Source organism: Eubalaena glacialis, chromosome 13, assembly GCF_028564815.1.
Source record: "Eubalaena glacialis isolate mEubGla1 chromosome 13, mEubGla1.1.hap2.+ XY, whole genome shotgun sequence".
NCBI lineage: Eukaryota > Metazoa > Chordata > Mammalia > Artiodactyla > Balaenidae > Eubalaena > Eubalaena glacialis.
In genome coordinates, this window is record NC_083728.1 from 42,112,809 (window position 1) to 42,136,122 (window position 23,314).

At 39.5% G+C, this 23,314-nt stretch overlaps 1 protein-coding gene across 4 annotated transcripts in view; it reads left to right on the forward strand.

The window, feature by feature from the left end:
• Nucleotides 1-23,314, forward strand: part of PLCB1 (phospholipase C beta 1) — a 684,234-nt gene that overhangs the window by 584,233 nt on the left and 76,687 nt on the right. For all 4 annotated transcript variants that reach the window (XM_061209981.1, XM_061209982.1, XM_061209983.1 and 1 more), the window contains exons 26-27: nt 1,829-2,048; nt 6,562-6,742. In XM_061209981.1, coding sequence (XP_061065964.1) covers nt 1,829-2,048; nt 6,562-6,742 — 401 coding nt within the window. The remainder of the gene's footprint in view (nt 1-1,828; nt 2,049-6,561; nt 6,743-23,314) is intronic.

A 23,314-nucleotide genomic window follows, 5' to 3' on the forward strand; every position in this document is an offset into this window, starting at 1 on the left:
GCAAACATAATGAGTCCATCTGGGCCTGAGGGAAACCATTAAATAAATGTACCTGATTCTCTCCCTGGCCTCTTTCTCAAAAGGAATCGAATGTCAGGAGAATAGATACATTATTAAAAAGGGAAACATATTTCAGTTGCTTAAAGACCTTATCATTTAAGAACATAAATTGTTATTCTGATTTCAATGTTTATCCACTAGATATATCATCATTTGCTATTCAGGTCTGTTGTTATTCATGGCATATATTATTTCTGAATCTCTTGACAGTTCTAAATATTTATCATAACTTATTTTTGTTCCCAGAAGCAGAAAGTTCACATCAAAGGATGAAAACATGTGAACTATGGCTTAATCTAGGTCTAAATAAATGATAATTCATTGAATTTAAGGCACCATCCTTTTTAAGGTACCCCACTACTCATGGATGGCCAAGAAAGAAAAGCACCAACAAATTGTGACACTCCATTGACTACACGATGCATCTTAGTTTTAGAAATGTTAACATATTTTTTAAATGCATATTCTTACAATTGATTAAACAAGTCAGTAAAACACAGACTGTTTTAAAATCAAGCTCTGTCACATTAAATGTTTTCTTGGCATTAAATAAAACGCTGTGTAGTGATATAAACTACCACCAACCCTTATGGTGCCTTTGGGCAAATCACAGCAAAGACCTTCCCTCACCTTACTGATCTATACTGGAGCAATGTTGTGATAAATATACAAACCTACAATACCTCTACTGTGAATAGTGCCCCTTAGAAATGGTGCTGTAGAACCTGTACAATCATTTGTTAAGCCTCTAACAGGCACACTGCCAGAAACTATGTTAAAAACTTTGCATTAATTCTTTTATTTCATCATCACCATAACGATCCTAAAAAGTAGAAATTGTGTGATCTTTAAAGTAGATCCTGTTAGTGCCCACCAAAATCCCCTTTACCATCTGTGGCACCCAGCTCCCAGCTGTAGTAAACGTTGGCTCCTAACAGCTCATAGCTTCCTCTGCTTTTGAAAATTGCCCTCATGGAAGGCACACTGATCATGAAGAGGGATTTCTTATCTGATAAATATCTTGCTACTCTGTCCATCATGGAGCATATCTCATTATATCCATTTGAGCTATTTATGACACAATGTCTCTGACAATGCCCTGATACATTTGATGCTCTAGGCATCCAAAATTTATATAAAAGCAGGTGCAGTGCCATTTGCAAACATATTAGCAAACCACAGGGATAGCTGAAGATTGTGTGGGAGATCTTTTATAAAAAAAAAGAAAGAAAGAAAGAAAGAAAATTGCCCTCAGCCAAAAGGAAGCCCCCTCTCCAGGAGCTTATGCCTCCCTACAACTGACATTCCCAAGTAGGCAAAAAACTGGCTTTCTTGCCTCAAGGTGAGACTAACTCTGTAGTACAGTTCACGCTCCAGAGCTCCCCCTGGGATCAGGCAGAAGCCGGACTCCAGCCAAGGCCACATCCTTGTTTAGCTACTTCTTCTTCTGTATCTGCTGCCCTCACTCCCCTCCTACTGAGAGCCCCCCTTGGTAAATCACATGTACCTGAATCCCTCTCTTGGGCTCTGTTTCTAGGGAACACAAACTTTTTAAAAAATTATGAGTAAAGAAATTGGGTCTTTGAGAAATTTGGTAACATAGTCACAAAGTTAGCAAGCCATAAAGCCAGCCTGGAGCGCACGTTTGACTTCCAAGCTCTGCTCTCAAGGTCCAGTGGGCTGGGGTCAGAAAAATACTGCTCAACAACAACTGCTCTGTCCTCTCAGCCCTTCCAGGCCTCTCAGCTCTCATACCCATTTGTTGCAGAAGTAGAAGCGCAGACAATTGAAGAGCTAAAGCAACAGAAGTCGTTTGTGAAACTTCAAAAGAAGCACTACAAAGAAATGAAAGACCTGGTTAAGAGACACCACAAGAAAACCACTGACCTTATCAAAGAACACACTACAAAATATAATGAAATCCAGAATGATTACTTGCGAAGGAGGGCAGCTTTGGAAAAGACAGCCAAAAAGGATAGTAAGAAAAAGTAAGTTGAAGGGGTATTTTTTGTTTGTTTTATAGTATAAAGGAGGAGAGTCATTTACATGGATTTTCAGTGTTTTTTTTTTTTTGAATGGACAAACTACACTTAATTTAAATGATTTTTTATTGATGAACTTAAGTGTTGTTTTTGATTATTTGCTATTATAAGAAATGTATTAATAAATATGTATGTATAAATCTTTTCATATATTCCTATTTTCTTAAAATTTTAGAAGTGGGATCCCTAGATCAATTTAAAGACTTTTCTGTTTCAGTTTGTAACTATCAGCAAGATATGAAAGTGCAAACTGATGGAGAAAAAAGTGATGTCATTAGTATCTTAATTTGCATTTCCTTATTAAGTTGAATTTTTTGGCATATTTATTGTCAATTTATATTTATTCCTTCGCAAATTGTCATATCACAGTCTTTGCTTGATAGTTTTTTGTTTTTTTTTTAAATTTATTTTTGGCTGTGTTGGGTCTTCGTTTCTGTGTGAGGGCTTTCTCTAATTGCGGCAAGTGGGGGCCACTCTTCATCGCGGTGCGCGGGCCTCTCACTATCGCGGCCTCTCTTGTTGCGGAGCACAGGCTCCAGACGCGCAGGCTCAGTAGTTGTGGCTCACGGGCCTAGTTGCTCCGCGGCATGTGGGATCCTCCCAGACCAGGGCCCGAACCCGTGTCCCCTGCATTAGCAGGCAGACTCTCAACCACTGCGCCACCAGGGAAGCCCCTCTTTTTTTTTTTAATTGAAGTTTAGTTGATGGATTTTCAGTGTTTTGCACCACGTTTTGGATCTACACCACTGTAAGAAGGAAAGCCACCCAACTCCCTCCACTCTCTACAGCTTTTGTGTCCTCTCAGCTCACTTTTGCTTGTAGGCTGAATTTCTTTATTTGACCATATTCTGAGACTAGATATGCAGGAAGTCCTACCCCTGAGTTCTAGCCTGTAGGCCCAAGACCCACTGGCTGACTTGCCATATTGCAGCTGCCAACCTGGGGGGTCTGGCATTTTGCTGTGGGCTAGAACCAAGCTGAAGAGGCAACTTGTCTTATTGAAAAGAGAACCTCTACTGCCCTTTGCTGCCCTATCTGAAACCCACAAAGCCCTGTACAGATAATCCTTGTTTGGGGCCTAAGAGTCCCCACAGCCACATGTACTCAGACCATGCTGGGGAGAAGCGTTTCTCACACATTCATTCAACCAATATTTACTGAGCGCTTTCTGTGTGCCCTGGGGACACAGGAGTGAACACGACCTACTCAGTTATCACCCCAAAGTGCCTAACGTGGTAATGTGGGGAAACTATGTGAGCATAGAAGCTAAGAGTCAGGCAGGCTGTACCACATCCTTCCATCCTTCCCTTCACTTCCTTATTCAATAATCCGATCTTGACGCCAGGTTAGAGAGAAAGGTAAGAGGCATTTTTCAGATGCATCTTGTGACGTATGATTTAACATGTGCTTGACTTGAAAGCACAATCAAAACCCAGTACTTGGGTTTTTAAAAGCAGCAAAATCATCATTTTTTAGACCTGGAGCAGCCTTAGAAGCCATCTAGGTGAACTGTTATCACTTCTTCAAGGAGGAATCTGAAAACTAAAGGCTTAACATTTACCCACAGTTACAAAACAGTTCAGGCAAAGCTTGGCCTAAAACTTCTAACTTTTGATCTTAGTGATATGTATGTAGTCATTTGTTTATTCCTGTATTCATTTATTTATAAGTCATATCCTGCAAACTTCCAGTAGAATATTAAAGTAACTTATCATAGAAGACATGTATAAAAATCCTATAAAAATAGAAAAGAAAAAACGTACACATATACATATGCACACAGACTGTCTACCAGTTACCAGATCTGCTGTCCAATACATGAGTCACTAACCACAAACAGTGCCTCATTGGAATTGAAATGTGCTTCAAGTATAAAATAACACACCAGAATTCAAAGACTTCACTAAAAAAAAAAAAAAAAATTCATATTTTTATATTGATGTATATTGATTTTAATTACATGTTGAAATGATAATATTTTTGATAATCAAACTATGTAAAATATATTATTAAAATTAATTTCACTCATTTCTTTTTACTTTTTAAGATGGCTACTAAAAATTTCAAATCACATATGTGGAAAAAAATCAAATATGTGACCCGTGTTGTATTTCGACTGGACAGAAGTAACCATTTAATGTAATTTCTGTCCTTGAACACTAAAGTTAGCTCTTAGCTTCTGAGAAAAGGAAATACAGGTTAGATAATTCTCCTTATCTGATTAAAGGAAACTTGCTTTTCCAAGAGGGACAAACATTTTCCTGGTATTAAATTACAAAAGAATTCATCTCTTGGATCATACACAGGCAACATTAGGCAACAGGGGATAATATCTTCAACCCTGTTTTTGGAGAAGATGCAGAAACATTCGTCCCTTGGTTATTTTTCTTTACTTTCCCTCAAAAAGCAAACAAACAAAAATCCCTAAGCATCTTGTATCAAAAAATACATCAGGAGAAACTTTTCTTCAAGAGGCAAAGACACTGAGGTCTGATTATGTCTGTCCATTTCCCATCCCCCCATGATACACATTAAAATCCTGAAAACTCCTCAGAGTAATAAATGGACATAATGTCCATTATATTCTTTTTTTTTTTTTTGCCAGTGAGATTTTTTTAATCTCACTGATTTTCTTCTTGTTTTGAAAGTATAGTTATTTTTCACAAAATATATTAGTATGTAATGGACTTATATTTTCTAATGAATTAATAAATAATTTTTAGATTTATTTTTTATTGAGGTAACATTGGTTTATAACATTATATAAGTTTCATATGTACAATGTTATATTAGATCAGTTTCTTATTCAAATATCCATAGTCTCAACTGAGTTTTCACATAATGTGAAGAGTAGATCATTCAAGGATGGTTTCTGTCACACACTGTGTTGTTCTCAGACCACAGACTTCGCTGTTTCCTAGATGTCTGTCCTTGGGTAAGCTGCACTGCTGCTCCCCCATACTGTGTCCTTAGGAAAATTGTCTCACTGAAACTCAATTTCCTCAAATGTAAACAGGAGATGGTCACACCTGCTAGCTGGGTTGTTGTGAAAGCCAGAAGTAAAGCAGAACGTCCCTGGCACCTGCTGAGTGGTCAAGAAATGTTGCCCTGTTGCCTCTGCTATGGTGGTTGTGGCTCACTGAAGCAACACTTTATGTTCTGGCTACATCAACTTCCTGCTGCAGCAGATTGTAAATGTATCTCGTGTTCATGCCAAGACAGAGGTCACCCCTCCAATGCTCCTCTCCTCTGATGTTGATAAATAGACTTGTACTCATGCCAGGATGGAGGGCCACCTCAGTGCTGCCATGTGATTCTGATGTTTAGAAACCTTTGAGGGAATTCTGCATCCCTTATTTGACAAAATAGGATCCTAACACTAGCTTCTACCAACTGCCTCTCCATGTGGCACCATTGTGTTGGCCTAATTCAAAGAGAAAGTAAGAGGAATTAGCACCAGCTGATTCAAGAAACCTCTTCTACTCGTTCCACTTGGCCGCAAGTGAAAACATGGAGACCGAATCTGATGTGCTGGGTATCTTAGGTGGTTCTTTCTGCAGCGGTTTCCATATAAATGAAAAGAACAGACCTGCTCTTGGTACCCCATTTCCAACACTGTCTCTCATTCTATTTGTCCTACAAGAAGTAAGAGCACAAAATTTGAAGGAATCGCACCGTATGTTTTAACACAATAATAGTGAGAATTGCTTTGTTTTGATTCAACATTAGTCCTAAACGTCAAAATATCTATATAATTCTTTATGAATAACTCAAAGAAAGTCCCCCTGCACAGAGTGAGCACTCGATAAATATTTTAGAATGAACCCAATTCATCCTCCTTTCTCTTGCAACCAAAGTGCCATTTTGGGTGGAGATATCAATGAAGTTGGTTCAGCCCCCAAAGAAACTTATTTTAATAACAAATCTTGCTATTAAAAGATGTCAAGAAACAGAAACTGTCAGCTGGGAGTGTTGCTGGCCCGTGACATCCACACATGCTCTCTGTTGTCAATCTACACTGCGCAGATGCAAAATTCATCACCTTTTCAACTCCCCCTACAGAATCATCAATGCAGCAGAGTGTACAGGAGAAATGTAGCTGGAAATTACATTATACATGCCACGTTAAAAAATAAAAGCCTCAAAAAGTCCTTATTAGACATTGTTTTTCCCAAGGGGGGATTATCATTCTTTCCACCACCGCTGCCAGGGCCCCCAGCCTCCTGGCTTTCCTTTTCTGCCACTACCTCTTTCTACAGCAGCACAAATTTCATCTACTTTCTGTGTTTGGAGACCTTCTGCTGCTAAGCTTGTCCTTGGGGTATCAGCCTCTGTCTCAAGTGGTTTATGGAAATATTTATTTCCAAACAGAGTCTCTAAGAGGGACTCTGGTGTACAGCCCTCCCTCCACCTTACTCTGACCTACATATTTTGTGAGTCAAGCTCTGTGTCTCTGCAGATCGGAACCCAGCAGCCCTGACCATGGTTCATCAACAATTGAGCAAGACCTTGCTGCCCTGGATGCCGAAATGACCCAAAAGTCAATAGACTTGAAGGACAAACAACAGCAGCAGCTGCTTAATCTTCGACAAGAACAGTATTATAGCGAAAAATACCAGAAGCGAGAACATATTAAACTGGTAAGCCTGAAAAATGTGATTTCTGTTTCTATAGCTGGAACCCTATTTTCTATAGAAAATTTTTGATGCCCTTGGATAACATAACAGGAGACAGCAGCAGGTCTGGCTGGCACTTTCATTTCGCTTCCTGACTGAATAATCTTATTTTGATGCCAGGTTGTAGAGGGAGATAAGAGGCATTTCTCAGATCCATATTGTGACATGTAATTTAACACGTGCTTAACTTAAAAGCAGGATCAAACCCCAGTACTTCGGTTTTAAAAAGCAACAAAATCATCATGTCTTAGAAATGGAAATTGCATAGGCCAAATAGTATCCACCATACTGATATTTTACAAGCCCCACTATTCCAGTATCTTTACCAAGTTCCTCTCTGTTCTCCAATGAAGCTATGTTTTATTATTTTTATTTTCACTAACTCATGTTTGGGCTACAGTAGTTTTTTGGGATTTTTGAAATCACACAAGATAATTACACACTTATCTTTAAGAAAATTAAGAACATGCTGCAAATAAATGTTCACTTTTTTGTAGTAGTGTAGCTTTGCAGTGATACAAAGAGAACTGTACAGTCCACTCTCCTACATTTAGAAAAGTCAGTATTTAAGTGGCCTGTATGGAATGTTGTCTACCCAATTCCTGAGGCTCCCTATGAAAGGAAATGCCATCATCTCCATGAATGATCAGTTTTGTCCTCCAAAATGTTTTCTCAGGAAATGTGACAATCCATTGTTTTTTTAATTGAAATATAGTTGATTTACAATGTTGTGTTAATTTCTGTTGTACAGAAAAGTGATTCAGTCATATATATATATATTCTTTTTAAAATTCTTTTCCATTATGGTTTATCACAGGATATTGAATATAGTTCCCTATGCTATACAGTAGGGCCTCGTTGTTTAACCATTCTCTATATAATACTTTTCATCTGCTAATCCCAAACTCCCAATCCTCCCCTTCCTCACACCCCCTTGTCAACCACAAGTCTGTTCTCTATGTCTGTGAGTTGGTTTTTGTTTCATAGATAGGTTCCTTTGTGTCATATTTTATTTATTTATTTATTTATTTTTAATATTTTTATTTATGTATTTACTTGGCTGTGCCGGGTCTTAGTTGTGGCATGCGAACTCTTAGTTGCAGCATGTGGGATCTAGTTCCCTGACCAGGGATCGAACCCAGGCCCCCTGCATTGGGAGCATGAAGTCTTAGCCACTGGACCACCAGGGAAGTCCCTGTGTCATATTTTAGATTCCACGTATAAGTGATATCATATAGTATTTGTCTTTCTCTTTCTGACTTACTTCACTTGGTATGATAATCTCTAGGTTCATCCATTTTGCTGTAAATGGTGTAATTGCATTCTTTTTATGGCTGAGTAATATTCCATTGTATATATGTACCACATCTTCTTTATACATTCATCTGTCAGTGGACATTTAGGTTGCTTCCATGTCTTGGCTATTGTGAATAGCCAATAGCCATCAGCTATGAACATAGGGCTGCCTGTATTTTTTTGAATTACAGTTTTGTCCAGATATATGCCCAGGAATGGGATTGCTGGATCATATGGCAAGTCTACTTTTACTTTTTTGAGGAACCTCCATACTGCTTCCCATAGTGGCTGCACCAACATACGTTGCATTGTTGTTGATGGCTTGACACAGAGTAGGGACATGATAAATGTTTGGTAACAGATAAATTAAATGAATCAAGCAATAAAGTAGCCTTGAAAACAAGTTTGTGCCTAAAACAAGTGAGTAAGCTTAACAGAAATTAAAGTAGTGTACCCAGGGGAAATGGGTTCTCAAAGGTGTTTACATGACCTGTTCATTTCATTGCTGAAGTCCTTTCCATGTAAGAGAATTCTGAAGCTGTTTCTGCTTATAGGTTGCAAACAGTGGATGGTTTAGTCATGACTATGTAATAGATGGATCAGGGTATTGCTGTCATTGTAGTACTTGTTCCCAATGACAGTATGCAAATGAGCAGGTCAAAATCACAAGAGGAGCTTATCAAAAATCAGATTCCACTTGGTCAGGTAGTGTCGACTTGAGCATGCATCAGAATCACCTGGAGGGCTGGTTAAAACACAGATTGTTGGGCCCTACACTGAATTTCCAATTCAACAGGCCTTGTGTAGGGCTGGAGATGCTGATGCTTCTGGTCCCAGGCCCACACTTTGAGACCCACTGCTCTATACCTAACTGTGAGGCTCAAGGACTTATTTTTAAAAGCTCCTTATGCTTTTGATGGGCTGCCTTGTTTGTGAACTACTGAAGTAAGATCAAGCAGTGAAAGAACATGTGGGCAGAGGTCAGGTTTAGTGTAAACTGGGGATTGCCTTGACAGACCTGAGAAAATCCAAGTGAATTTTAATGGGAGATAATAGCTTTGGGAGCTACAACCACTGCCATCTTTCTTTCTCAGTACCCCATCCCTAGGACTCCAGAAAATAATAACAATAATAAAAATTAAAATAGCAACTGTGTATTGAACACACCCCATGTGGCCATATGCTGTGCTAAACCATTTGCAGAAATTGTCTGATTTAATCCTCACAACACTGGCATTTGGTACTCTTTTCAGCCCATTTTGCAGATTAAAAACTTACAGAGAAATGTAGTGACTTTCCCAAGTTTCCACAACCAGAAAATGGAGTAGTTGAGATTGAACTTGGTCCTCAGACTCTAGAGCCCCTACTTTATAACCATTGTTCAGATGCTTCCTAATTCAGATCTCATGCCAATGTTCTCAGATGACCTCACATCTACTCACACAGAGCACAGAACACACACAAGCCAACTCCTGCATTAGGATGGCTGAGATACCATGCCTCTCTCTTTTTAAACAGCTTTATTTCACATTCCTTGCAATTCATGTATTTAAAGTGTACAGTTCAATGGTTTTTAGTTTATGTATATTCATAAATATGTACAGCCATCACCAATTTTAGAACATTTTCATCGCCTCAGAAAGAAACCCTGATTCATTCATTCATCTAGTCAACAAATACTTAATAGACAGCCACTCAGCAAATACTTTTAAATAGTAGAGGATAAAAATTACAATCCTAGTCTTTATGGAGCTTACATTCTAGATGTGGGGGTGAGACCGTAAACGCAATAAGTTGGTAAAATATGTCAGTTGGTAATAAGGGCTTAGGAAAAAAATCAATCCCAAGTGGAAAACTAGGGTGTGGGTGTGGGGGAAGGATGAGGAGCGTGGTTTGAAATTTTACATAGAGTAACCAGAGAGGTACTCATGGAGAAGGAAGCATTTGAGTGAGGAGGAGAAGGATGGGCCCATGCAAACATGTGGGGCAAGATTTTCCCAGGGAGAAGGATTAGCAAACGCAAAGACTCTGGGTTGGGAATGGGCCTGTGTGTTGGAAGAACAGTAGGGTGGCCGTGTTTGAGGAGGACTGTAGGGTCTTAGGTCAGAGAGGTGGGACTTCTGGGGCCGGAGACAGATCTCTCAGGTCTTATAGGTCCCTTGTGGCCTCTGTGTTCCACTCAGAGCGCAATGGGAGCCAGTGGAGGGTTCTGAGCAGAGGAGTGATGTGATCTGAGGTAACTTTCACAAGGACGGCTCTGGGGCTGAGCTGGGAGTACATGGTGAGGAATGGGGCTCCAGGAAAGTGCCATCCAGAAGCACAGTTCAGAGGAATAGCAGCTTGAGGGTTAGAAGTCCTGGAGTTCTCCCACAAATGACTGAAGTTGACTAACAGGGTCAATGTTACTTCAAAGACGAGGCAATCCAGCCATAATCATCTGAAGTTTCCTCAGAGTGCCAACCTCTGGCAAGATCCATTCCCCAAGGAAAGAAACATGGCAATTCATAAGAGACATGGTAGAATAAGAGGGAAGCCCAGTACTCACAGAACATTCCCGAAACAAGAATTAAGAGTGTGAATTAACACAGAAGCCCAGACATCCCAGAAAGGGCTCCTGGGAAGAAGGAGACTTGAGCTTCAGAAATTAGATACAGAAATCACAGGCAACAGCTACACAATCTCAAAGTTCTGGGAGGCAGACGTGAGGGTGAGCACCACATCAAATCCCACCAGATGCGGGCACGGAAAGCTGCGCAACAGATTTTCCCCTGAAGGAGGAAGTTGGCGGGGAACTAGGGAAGACCAAGCTGAACTTATAGGTGGGAAAATCCCACCCGAAGGGCCACTGGAGCAGGAGAGCTGGCGGAACTGCCACTCGAGGTGACAATCTCAGAACATGTGTCTCTGCCTCCTTTTCCCCAAGAAGGAATGAGTGTGTCCACAGTGAAAGCTTGAAAGCGTTTTCAGAAAAACATACATATACATCCAAGCCAGCCTGGCCCTTTCAGGCCAAATATAAGCAACGTACTCAAAATGCTCCATCCTTCGCCACTGTGATTGTGGACTTGGGTTTAGATGAAGTGCCAGTGCCCTTGAACATACCTGTATGGGCCTTTGTTAAGAAGGCTAAGACCCAAACACCTGGGATTTAGAACCACACAGAGTTTATTTTATGGCCATTTCAGGGCATCCACAACTTACACTACATGCCTTTAGCTAACATGTGGCAGAACTTTCTATCAACCCCATTTATAATAACTACAAATTGTTCTGCCAGGAAGTCTTTTGACTGAAAGGCACCTAGAAGTGTCAGTTCTATCTTTGGTTGTGGTTCTGAATTACAAACAGGCCTCTTAGGCTAAATTAGACAAGTGGAAGTGTAATTAAAAAGCATGTAGGCCCCAGGTAAAAAGGAGTATTTGGGTGATGTGGAAAATTAGGCAGAAGATATTTTATCTCCCAAAATTGCTTTGGGAATTAAATGCAAATGTGAACCCACAGTTCAAGGATTGAGAAAGAAACCATGGCATCAATAAACTCCCTGCCAAATGTGCATTACAACTTAATATCTGCCCAACCCTCTGATAGACACTGGAGGTAAAGATGAGGAAGGCGTGGTCAACACATGCACAGGGAGCTTGTACTACAGTCATTAATACCATGTGATAAATGAAACCATGGACAGCTATCAGCAAACTGCTATGGAGACACAGATGTGGGAACAATTTGCCTAACCATAGAAATTAATAAACACCAAGAGAATATTTTTGAGATAACTTTTCATGTTATCATAGGAGGTGTCAAATGCACACCAAGCTTCATAGACTCTATAGCTGAAAGGACTCAAAGGACTTGTTCTACCTGTCTAAATAAGAATCATCATCTTTAAAACTCTACATCCAAGCAGCTCTGCAGCCTAGTTACTCAAAGTGTGGTCCCCAAATCACCTGAGAGCCAGCCTGTTAGACATGCAGAGTCTCAGGTCCCACCCCAGACCTGCTAGATCACAATTCGCATTTTGATAGGAGTCACAGGTCACGTGTTACACATTCACATTGAAGAATCAGGTTTTAGAGCCATTGATTCTTATCTCTGTTCAAAATGCATTGTAAAATAAGTGTAAATTTCCTCTTGGTTGAAATAGGAAATACATCGTCCTCTCCACTCTTCATAGCTTGACCGTCAAGCTGGATGGTTATCTCTTGGTGACAAAGGCAGAGGTCCTATGGAAATCACTCCTGTGATTTCCTGCCTGTGTTCATTATAGAAGGAAACCGTTACTTTCAGTTAAGTGTGAGTGAAAATAAAGATGTAGTTTCCCCAACCCCACTGAAGTTCTTGCACCCCCTGAAATCTCTTCATAGATATTTTGGGGGTCTGTGGAGCCCAGTGAAGGATCTCTGTTCCAGGAAAGAGCTCTATGGTTGGGGAATCTGCTCTAACTTACCTGTTTTTCATCAACTGCCATAGGTTGACCCTGGGTTTTGTCATACCATTAGGGTAAGGTCTTAATTTTAAATGTGAGTTTGGTAAGTGATAGAAATTCTTAGGGGGTCCCTCTGAGGGTTCTCGATCACTCTCAGAATCAGCCCCAACATCACGTTCAAGGCTCAGCATCCACTGCCTAGGGAGAGGAGGTTTTGTGGTGACATCCATGGGGTCGCTTCTCAGTTGTCACAGGGTTTGACCCGCCATTTTGTCTTCTCTCTTCTTTCTCCTTTTCAGTGGCGTCAAGAAAAGATTTCCTCATTCTCTCTCACAGCACCATACTCTTTATCCTCTGCAGAGGCTTGTTTTGTTTTGCTTTACTTCCTACCTTTTCTCCTCTTTCTCGTATTTCGTCTCCCACGTGTTCCAAGCCCATTCATTTCTCCTTTCCTTCACATAGATCTTAATGGTTGGGAGTCTTCTTATACATCCTCCTGCCTGTCCCACCAGCAATCATTCCTGGGCCTCAAACCAACACTGGTACCTGTTGAGCTGAGTGCCCCCAATTCCCTGCCAATCCTGGGGAATGAAAGTTGTGTTTCACAGTGAAAGCTCTGGGTGGATACTGACCAGCTACTAATGGAATGGCCCATCAGATGTGAGTGGTGATGAGTGAGGGTCTGGAGTCAAATGTCCTCATTTCTGGCCACTGCTCCCCCAGAGTAGCTGTGTGACCACTCACAATTTCTGTTTTCTCATCTTTCCAATGAAGATAAGAATAATCCTCACTTTATTGAACTGTAAGGAGGAATAATGAGATAATGTGCACAAATCATTGTTTTTAATGAAAGCCGCACCCCCCTCCACTTTTTTTCTTACAATACATGAATTGGCTAGGAAATCTTGAGTTCAAATATAAATGTGTATTTGCAGTTTTTGACGTCCTGCTACAGCCTGAGGGTGCTCACCATCTTCCTTTTTGATGATTTCTATTAGCACCATTTGCTGCTGCAGCCTGTCTGAGAGCCAACCTTGAATTTTCTCACTTCTATGGTCGCTCAGCTGAAGTATATGTGCCAGGAGTAATTGCAGTGTCAGGAAGTAACTAACTCTATGGTAGTGTGATCTGTCTTCCTCAAATATTCTGACTTTAATGCAGGATCATCTTTCTTGAGAAATAAATGATTTAGCTTTTCTGAAAACTTTACATTCTCTACCAAACAAGAAATGACAAATAAATATAAGACTTTAGTAATGAAATAAAGAATGAAACAATTTGTCAAAATGTGTTCTTATTTGTTAATTTTCCTAATCATCATTGGGTAACCCTAATAGAATTGATTTGTTCTAGAGATAGATGGATAGATATGGATATATAGATAGAAATGATATTTATCTTCATTTCTATTGATTTAATCATGATCAAACATGAGCATATGTGGGCAGAAGACCTAAATAGACATTTCTCCAAAGAAGATATACAGATTGCCAACAAACACATGAAAGAATGCTCAACATCATTAATCATTAGAGAAATGCAAATCAAAACTACAATATGATATCATCTCACACCGGTCAGAATGGCCATCATCAAAAAATCTACAAACAATAAATGCTGAAGAGGGTGTGGAGAAAAGGGAACCCTCTTGCACTGTTGGTGGGAATGTAAATTGATACAGCCACTATGGAGAACAGTATGGAGATTCCTTTAAAAACTAAAAATAGAACTACCATATGACCCAGCAATCCCACTACTGGGCATATACCCTGAGAAAACCATAATTCAAAAAGAGTCATGTACCACAATGCTCATTGCAGCTCTATTTACAATAGCCAGGACATGGAAGCAACCTAAGTGCCCATCGACAGATGAATGGATAAAGAAGATGTGGCACATATATACAATGGAATATTACTCAGCCATAAAAAGAAACGAAATTGAGTTATTTGTAGTGAGGTGGATGGAGTTAGAGTCTGTCATACAGAGTGAAGTAAGTCAGAAAGAGAAAAACAAATACCGTATGCTAACACATATATATGGAATCTAAAAAAAAAAAAAAGGTGGTGAAGAACCTAAGGGCAAGATGGGAATAAAGACACAGACCTACTAGAGAATGGACTTGAGGACACGGGGAGGGGAAGGGTAAGCTGGGACAAAGTGAGAGAGTGGTAGTGTATGTATGGACATATATACACTACCAAATGTAAAATAGATAGCTAGTGGGAAGCAGTCACATAGCACGGGGAGATCAGCTCGGTGCTTTGTGACCAGCTAGAAGGGTGGGATAGGGAGGGTGGGAGGGAGGGAGATGCAAGAGGGAAGAGATATGGGGATATATGTATATGTATAACTGATTCACTTTGTTGTAAAGCAGAAACTAACACACCATTGTAAAGCAATTATACTTCAATAAAAATGTTTTTTAAAAAAAATGAGCATATGTCCATGTGTGTATTGCCCATTTGTATTCCTTTTTTCTACAAACTGTTTATATCCATTGCCTACTTTTCTGTTGGATTGTCTTGTTCTTTCGACCCACAGAGTTTATGCTATCTTTTAGTTTATTATTTTTGGAAGGTTGGGCAATTTAGAGAGCATAAAATATGCTTATATAATTGTTTAAGTCAAAGTTATTGAAGGCCTACTGTGGTCCTCATACTGGTGGGGGGATTCCTGTGGACCAAGCCAAATGTTGTCTCTGCCCTCAAGGGCTTACTGTGGTTAAGAACACAGGTTGTGAAGTCAGATGGACCTAGTAATAGTATAACCATCTTTATCCATTAGCTTTGTTGCATAACAAACGCCTCAAAACTTATTGCCTTAAAACAACAACTATTTACTTAGCTCATGTTTCTATGTGTAGCAATATGAGTTTGACTCAACTGGATGGATCTTCTAGTCCTGGCTGGGCTTATTCGTGTGTCTGTGGTTCAGTTGCCAGTTACTTAGAGGCTCTACTCCTGAAGGTTGGCTGACTGTCAACTGGTCAAGGCAGATAACTGATACACATCTCTCGTCATCCAGCAAGGCTAGCCTGGGCTTGTCCATGTGAAAGTTGGAAAGGATTCCAAATGAGAGCAAACAGAAGTAGGTAAAGTCTCGACAGATCTTACAATTTCTTCCTCCAAGCAAGTCGTAAGGCTTGCCTGGATACAAGTGATAGGGAAATAGACTCTATCTCTTGTTTAGAGGAACCACAAGTCACATTGCAAAGAGTGTGAATGCAGGGAATGGTGGAGAATTAGGCCTTTTTTTTTTTTTTTTTTTTTTGCAAAAATCAACACATAGCCCTCACAGTTTGGATGTGAGATTCAATAAAATAATCCATGGAAACTTAACACAGTGCCTAGACATAGTCTAGTCATCATCATAAACATAGTCATCATTCTTTACCAAAGGACAATTTGTACAGGATTTAAAGTGAGGAGACATGACTTTCACTTTTAGTTACATAACTTTAGCTAAATCATTTCACCTCTTTGAGTGTTTGTATCCTTGTTTCTAAATAAAAATTTGTACAAGAGTGCTTGTAAAGTTTCCCTCTAACTATAATGCTAGTTTCACTTAGTTTATAGAATGCAGAGATGATTCAACTCTCAGATCTATTAAAATAGTAATTAAGGATTTCAGTTTAAAGCAATAAAAAAATCTTGTTTTTACTTTTGTGTGCACATAGTATGTCTTAGTATATTTTTTGTGTTAATTGATAACTATCTAGGTAAGATTGAGGGAAAAGAGTCAGTAAACAGAACCCATCCCCAAAGGCAAAAAAAATAATAGTTTTGACTTGCATCAACTTAAAGAAGCTTAAAGAACAGAAGAAATTCTGCTGAAGTGAAAATTCCAAAATAGAATTCACAAGTCTGACAATTTAGTTTGTGCCCTCTGGAATTACAAGACTCATTGCACTCCATCTGGTAAGTGAGAGATGCTTGAAACGATATGTCTTGCATTAAGGAAAAAAGAAGCTGACATGCTGTGCTACGTATCTTCATGGGCAGCTCTTCTGGTTCTAGCTTTCAAACAGACTATTAAAATATTAATCCCTTGATGTATTGCACTATTTCAGTTACAAACCACAGGACAAATCATGTCTCTTTTAGTCAGGTCTCCTTTCTTAATTATTTGAACTCCAGTTTGAACAGTATAGTTATTTTCCCACATCTGAGTGATAAGCAATATTTATTTCACCTATTCTAAATTAAATGGTCTTGATATCTTTCAGAATTATGAAGCCTGATCCTAAAATTTTGGTGGTTTGGATTTTTGTTTCCAATCGGTTTAATCAGATATAATGATCTCAACTAACTTGATCCTATACAACCATTTTCTCATTTTCTTTTAATTTAATCAAAAATCCATAATTGTGTCATATGTGATACTACACCAACTTTTCAAAAACTCTTATGAGTAACTTCATTAACCTTTTATAATTACAAAGGGGTAATTCTTTGCCTGTTATAAATTTGTACTTAAAGCTATATGTGAATCATTTTAAGTGAAACTTCTTTTATCATAAAAATGAATTCCATCTATCATTAAAATAAATATTTCATGGCCATAAGTATCTACTTTTTATGATTATCAGGACATTTTAAAATCATCATTGAATTATTTTAAAAATTAAAAAATTTTAAAAACACACATAATATAATTTTACAATTTTGCTATATTTTACTAATCAGGAAACAAGGCCCAAGAATTAAGATGGCAAAACCCAGGCATCATCTAAGATGATAAAACACCTTTACTAGAGCTTCCTTTATCAAATTTCTTGATTTTTTTTTAAAGTTTGAAGATATTTCCAGTTGATAGCCTTATAAAAGGATACCAGAAATATCATTCAAGGGAGTATGCTACATTGACCCATTTATATTTCCCAGAAAGCTAAGAAGCTGACATTTACTTTGGCATATTTTAAAAGTGAAAAACAATTTTAAATGCTGTAGATTCATTGGGCCAACTTATTGACATTGACTAGGAGTCATGCTCAGATTTTCACTTTCATTTATTGCTTTGCCCAGCAAGTAAAAAGAAAATTTCAAGGATTCTTTAAACCTTTAGATTCAAATAAGCAGCTATAAATTCTGTTTAGATATGGAAATTTAAAAAGAAATGAATTTCATAGGTATGAAAGACTATCTCAGAAAAGAATCAAGGTGGTTGGTCTTTTAGTCCAAGACTTTCTGCTGCTTCTGAGAAAGAAGTGAGCTGGTGGGGAACATGAGCTCCTCCTGGACAGGACTTGTCTGCTGACTCCCAGTTGGACCATCAATACACAGTATGCAGCACATCATAGGTGCTCAGTAAATATTGGTGGAATGAATGAATGAATATTTTTCAATTTGAATGGACAGGAAACACGCCAGTATAAAAATCCACCTAGTTTTAAAATTATCAGTAATGCGTTTAATCAGTAGATCATTTCTTAGTTTAGAAGCATAATAAATTAATTCTTTGTAGAAGAAAAACAAGCAATTTATTGTGAAAACTCAGAGTGGATGCTTTGACTAGCAGAAAAGAAGGTGCTGTCTTCTCCACTTATGAGTGAAGGGAGAAGGAAGATGAGTTTGCCTAAAGTATGGGTCTTGGCTCTTTGCACATTTTCCCAAATTGTCCTTCTTAGAAGAGGCTCTAAACATGACAATTTCTGTCCACATATTTTTTTATCCCTTTTAAGTTAGAGTCAAGGAATTAGTCTCTTCCTTGGAAACCACTCCCTCACCCTCAAATGACTAAACCAAGTGAAATTCAGCATGGAGCTGAGAACAAGCATGAAGTTATATTCCCCAGAGCTTTTCTTTTTCATTCCATAAAAGGTTTGGAACATTTAACTAGGAGAGTTGTCATGAGTGGTAAACAAACAAGCAAAATAATTGAAATGTCTATTCCTTTGGGCCAGAAAAAGAAATCATATTAAAAGTTAAAATTAAATGTTGTTTACTGCATTTCAGTTTACCATGTACTCTCGACTTTTTTTCCCCTAGGAATTCTAAACTAATTTTTTTTTCTTTTCTATCTTCAGTGAGTCTTGCGGCTCATATATGATTGAACGGTTCTTTGAGTAGAGCCTGTCTGCTAATAAATACACCAAAGTGAGAGTACCCTTAGGTCAGTTAAAAGGCACTTCAATTATTGTGTGAAAAATCCCTCTTCTGGGTCAGATTTTCATACCTCATGAAATAGAAACCCTGGACCCAATGCTCACAGGTTCTTTCATCTTATTTGGGGATTAAGGAGTAAATTTTTTTATTTTTGTTTTTTTATTTTTATTTTTGTCGGGATTCCCTTGGTTACAAGTGACAGAAACCTATATTGGACTAACTTAGACAAGAATAGTATATACTAGAAAAGTACATAGGGGAAGGTCATGTAAGGAAGGGTTCACCATCCACACAGGAGAAGGGAAGGGATAAAGAGACACCTACCAGAAACCACTCACAGCACTTCCTATGTTTGTCTGTCTCTGTCTCTCTCCCTTTCTCTCCTGATTTCCTCTGCATGTCAGTATTATTTTTGTCCAAAGCAGCACACAGGCTTCCCCTTGTCAGAAAATATAGGCATCAACCCCTTCCAAGTTATATTTCTTTCACTAATGACAGGTTGGAAAAATCTTGGGGCAAGCCTTGTTAATGTGATATGATTGGCCAAGCTTGCAACCTTAGACCAATCACCGGTGGCTAGAGACGGGGTATGACTGGTCCTACTTGGATCTATGCCTCCCCGGACCAGTTACCTTGGCCCAGGGATGGGCGTAAAGAACACAGCAGCTCCATGGAAACCACATTAGGCACAGAGCCAGTTCTCAGAAAGCAGAGGAAGGTCTTTCTGAAGTAGTGTTGGGTAGAGAAAATTATAGTTGAGGCCCACACTCTCTCTTTTTAGGGTAAGAAAGAGATAAATTATTAATGCCTATACGTAATCTCATTGCCAGTTTAATGTGAGTCTGACAATAGTGGCATATTTTTAACAAAGTCATAATATTAATCACTCTGCCTCCTGGACTTTAAGTAGAGGAAGTTTAAATGAAAACAGTAAATGCTGTAAGGGCAGAATTATAGTAAGAGTGATCTTTTGAAAATAACTGAAAAGGGCAGAATGTTACAGGGAGGGGTCTGTTGTATGCGAGAGTTGGGGAGACCAAGGGGAGCTGAGCAGAGTGGAAGAACATTTGTCATATTAAACACAGAGATATTGTCCTTTTTTAAACACATTCTTTGGGATTCTATGGAGACACTATTTTCATTAGTTTCATGCAAAAGCCACATTAAAAAAAAAAAAAACACATACCTGGATGTCACAATAAGGCATTTGTTCTTAAAGGAACAAAACTTAGCTTGTTAAATATCAAAATTATGTAGTTTAAGAAGTATTTTCAATAAGACAGCCCATGGCTTGGACATGATGCACCATAGCCAACACCAAGGTCCAGGTCAATGTGGTTCTTAAACTTAACAGATTTGATTCACAATAATTTTTGAGTGCCTATTTTATGTAGAGCCTGGTGTCCAAAAAACCATATTAAGAAAGGATGCATTAGTGGCATTCTTTTTGAGAGCAATAATAATGTACATACACACAAAGGCAAATATGTATAAGTGATATAGAAAAAGCCAGTGAAGGACTAAGGACTAGAGTTTTCTGGGCAATCAAAGGGCAATCACCAGTGGCTGGTTTAAAAAGGAAAGGGGCATAGACAAGGGGAGACACTGGCTGGTGCCTACTCCCTTATCAGGAGTTGAGCAGCACAGTGCAATGGAATTTCTGCAACCATGGGGATGCCCTACATCTGTGCTGTCTCTCATTCAAATGGGAATACCATCCAGGTGGAAAAATAACATGAGAAAAAGTATAGAAGCAGGTATGTGCCCAGACAGTCTTAGAGTAAAATACTGCCTAGTTTATTGAGTATGCTGAATGCTAATCAGGAAAGGAAATTTAGAGCTGGAGTGTAATGTATTGGAGGACAGAGAGCCAGTTAATGCTCGGGACATACAAAAAATACTATTTGGGATGGAGCAAAAGGACTAAGGAGAGACTGAGGGCAGGGAGAGAATACTTGCCAGGTCCAGACAGGAGTTCATGAGGTTCTACACCAGAGCGCTGTTAACACAAAGCCAAGAGATAACATGGTGACAAGAGAAATGAACAATTCTCCAGGACCCAACAGATGGGGAAAGCACCCAAGAGGGCAGTCAAATGTAATGCACACTTTTAACCTGAGTGATGATACTTAATGGGAAAATACGATGACTTGCCCCTTCTGTGAAAGATGTTGAGATGCTGGTGAGCCATCCTCAGCTAGAGATGGTCAAAGGCAGTTGATGCAGAAATGAACTGAAGCACTTAAAAGAATCAGAGAAGAGTGACTGTGGGAATTGCTGGAGATACTGTAAATGAAGGAAAGAGAGCTTCTTATGAGAGTGGTTGGCAGCTGGCATCCTATCAAAAGGATAAAGTCACGATTCCCAAACCATGTGCCACGTCACTCTTAGGCACCACACTGAACTCACAGGGGCATTGTGGGATATTTTATGTTTTTGAAGGAAACAGAGCAACATCTGTTGGATTCTGTGCAAAGTACTACTATTAAGTTATTTGGACCTAACCATTTAATAAATAAATGGAACTGTTCCTTTATTTCTTTTGGCCTAGGGGGTGCCTTGAAAAAATTACTGAGATCTTAAGGATACAATGAGCTAAGAAAACTTATGAATCTCTAGAATAATAATAGTTCAGTCCTGAGACATGGCCAATGAGTTTAGTAACAAAAAAGTTTTTGTAATCTTAAAGCAAAATCAGGTAAATGCCGGTAGTTGGAATGGAAAAGATGGTGGGGTTGAAGACTGTGGCAGTGGGGCATTGCAGCTGTGGAAGCAGCCGTTGGTCTTCCATTTTAGGGATGGAAAGGAAAGGAAGGTCAAAGGTGGAATAAAAGTTCAGGGTTCTGGGAGGATAAGAAAATAGAGATGTGTTTTTAGGCAAAGGGAATGAATGTATCCAGTGCAGAAGAAAGTTTGAGACAAGAAAGTGAAATGGTGATCCTCCCACAGGGAGAAGAAGATGGGACAAAAAGCAAAGGAAAACCTTCCTCTGGGAAGGAAGGGTAAGGAAACCAAGCTAAGAACCTATGACCTGGTTTATTAGGAATCCCACATGTGTCTTCTCTTCCAGCTTTCACAACCACCCCAGGAAGGAAACATTATCCCTGTCTCAGAGGTGAGGAAGCTGAGTCTGGGGTAATGAAGACAATGCAGATAAAGTTCTGCAGCTCTTTTGAGACAGAAAAGAGGGAATTTGAGAGGGTGCCTTAGAGACTGGGTGGCTTAAACAACAAATATTTATTTCTGACAGTTCTGAAGGCTGAGAAGTCCAAAATTAAGGCACCAGTAGATTTGGCGTCTGGTGAGAGCCCACTTCCCAGTTTATAGAGAGCTTTCTTCTAACTGTGTCCTCACATGGTGGAAGGGGTGAGAAAGCTCTTGTGGTTTCTTTTACAATTATGGGCACTAATCCCATTCATGAGGGCTCCACCCTCATGACCTAATCACCCTCCTAATACCATTACACTGGGGTTCAGGATTTCAATATATTTATTTTGGGGGAACACAAACATTCAGTGCATAACAGAGGGCTTCTTCTAAACTGTCTCCATCTTCCCCAATAACGTGCACATGAATTTCCTAGGAATCTTGTTAAAACGCAGATTTTTGTTTAGTCCATTGGGTCAGGGCCTGAGAATTTGCTTTTCTGCTGTGTTCCCTGGTAATGCCAATGCTGCTGGCTCCTGGACCATATTTTGAGTAGCAGGATCTAGAAAGCCAACTCATCAGCTCAGTGTTTCTAGAATGATGCCAGGTCTTTAGTAGGCATTTGATAAATATTTGTTGAATTGTGGCTAACTTGAATAGTTTAGATAAAGGTGTGTGTTCTGGGAGCAAAGGAGGTGGGAATTAGTTCTGAGAAGAATAAAAAACAAGTGAAGATGGTGCAAGGGAGGGGCAAAAAGGAAGGCCAGGGGATGCAGCAGACAGGAAACTTTTGCAGAACCTTGAGGGAAGTTGGTGCTGGCGGTTGTGTGGGGGCTGAAAACAAATGGAAATAAAACTCAGAATCAAGTGGGTAGAAGGGCTGGGAGATCTCAAGCTCAGTGGCTTCATTGCCTGGATGTTGATGTTGCTGAGGAAGAGGGCAGGAGTTGGGAGGAAAGCTGTAAATGTGAACAGGTGCTGCCATAATCAAGAAACGATTCTGGACTAGGGTGAATGATGGAGATGAGAACACGGAAACAGAAGCATGAATGTCACTGAATTCAGAAGTGTTGCTGGGAGACTTAGCAGTGGCTATAGAAGGAGGGCGAGCTCACTGAGACTCCCTACATCTGGCAAAGAATCCACATCATCTGAGGGGATTTTGAAAACACTGATTCCCAGGCCCTACCCCTAGACATGTGGAGTCCATAGGCCTAGGAACAGGTCCTGGAATGTGTATTTTTAAGAAGTTGCTCACAAGGGATTCTGATGTTGCCGCCAATGTTGGGGCTCCCCTGATAACCCTCTGTAACTCCTTAGGTTGAACAGGGGAGGAGAAAGGTCTTCTGGGGAGGCGAAGGCCCTGTGTGTACCCCTCAGCTAGAATAGAGGCGCTGCGGGAATCCTCAAGGAAATGGCCAGAGTCTTTGCACAGCGGGATTTTAAATCTAGACGGTTTGATAAATGGCATTACTAAACTGCAGTATTTCATGATTTCTTTAATTGTGACAGTCATGATCAGGCAACCTCTTTTGAATGATTTTCAATGATTTCAAATAG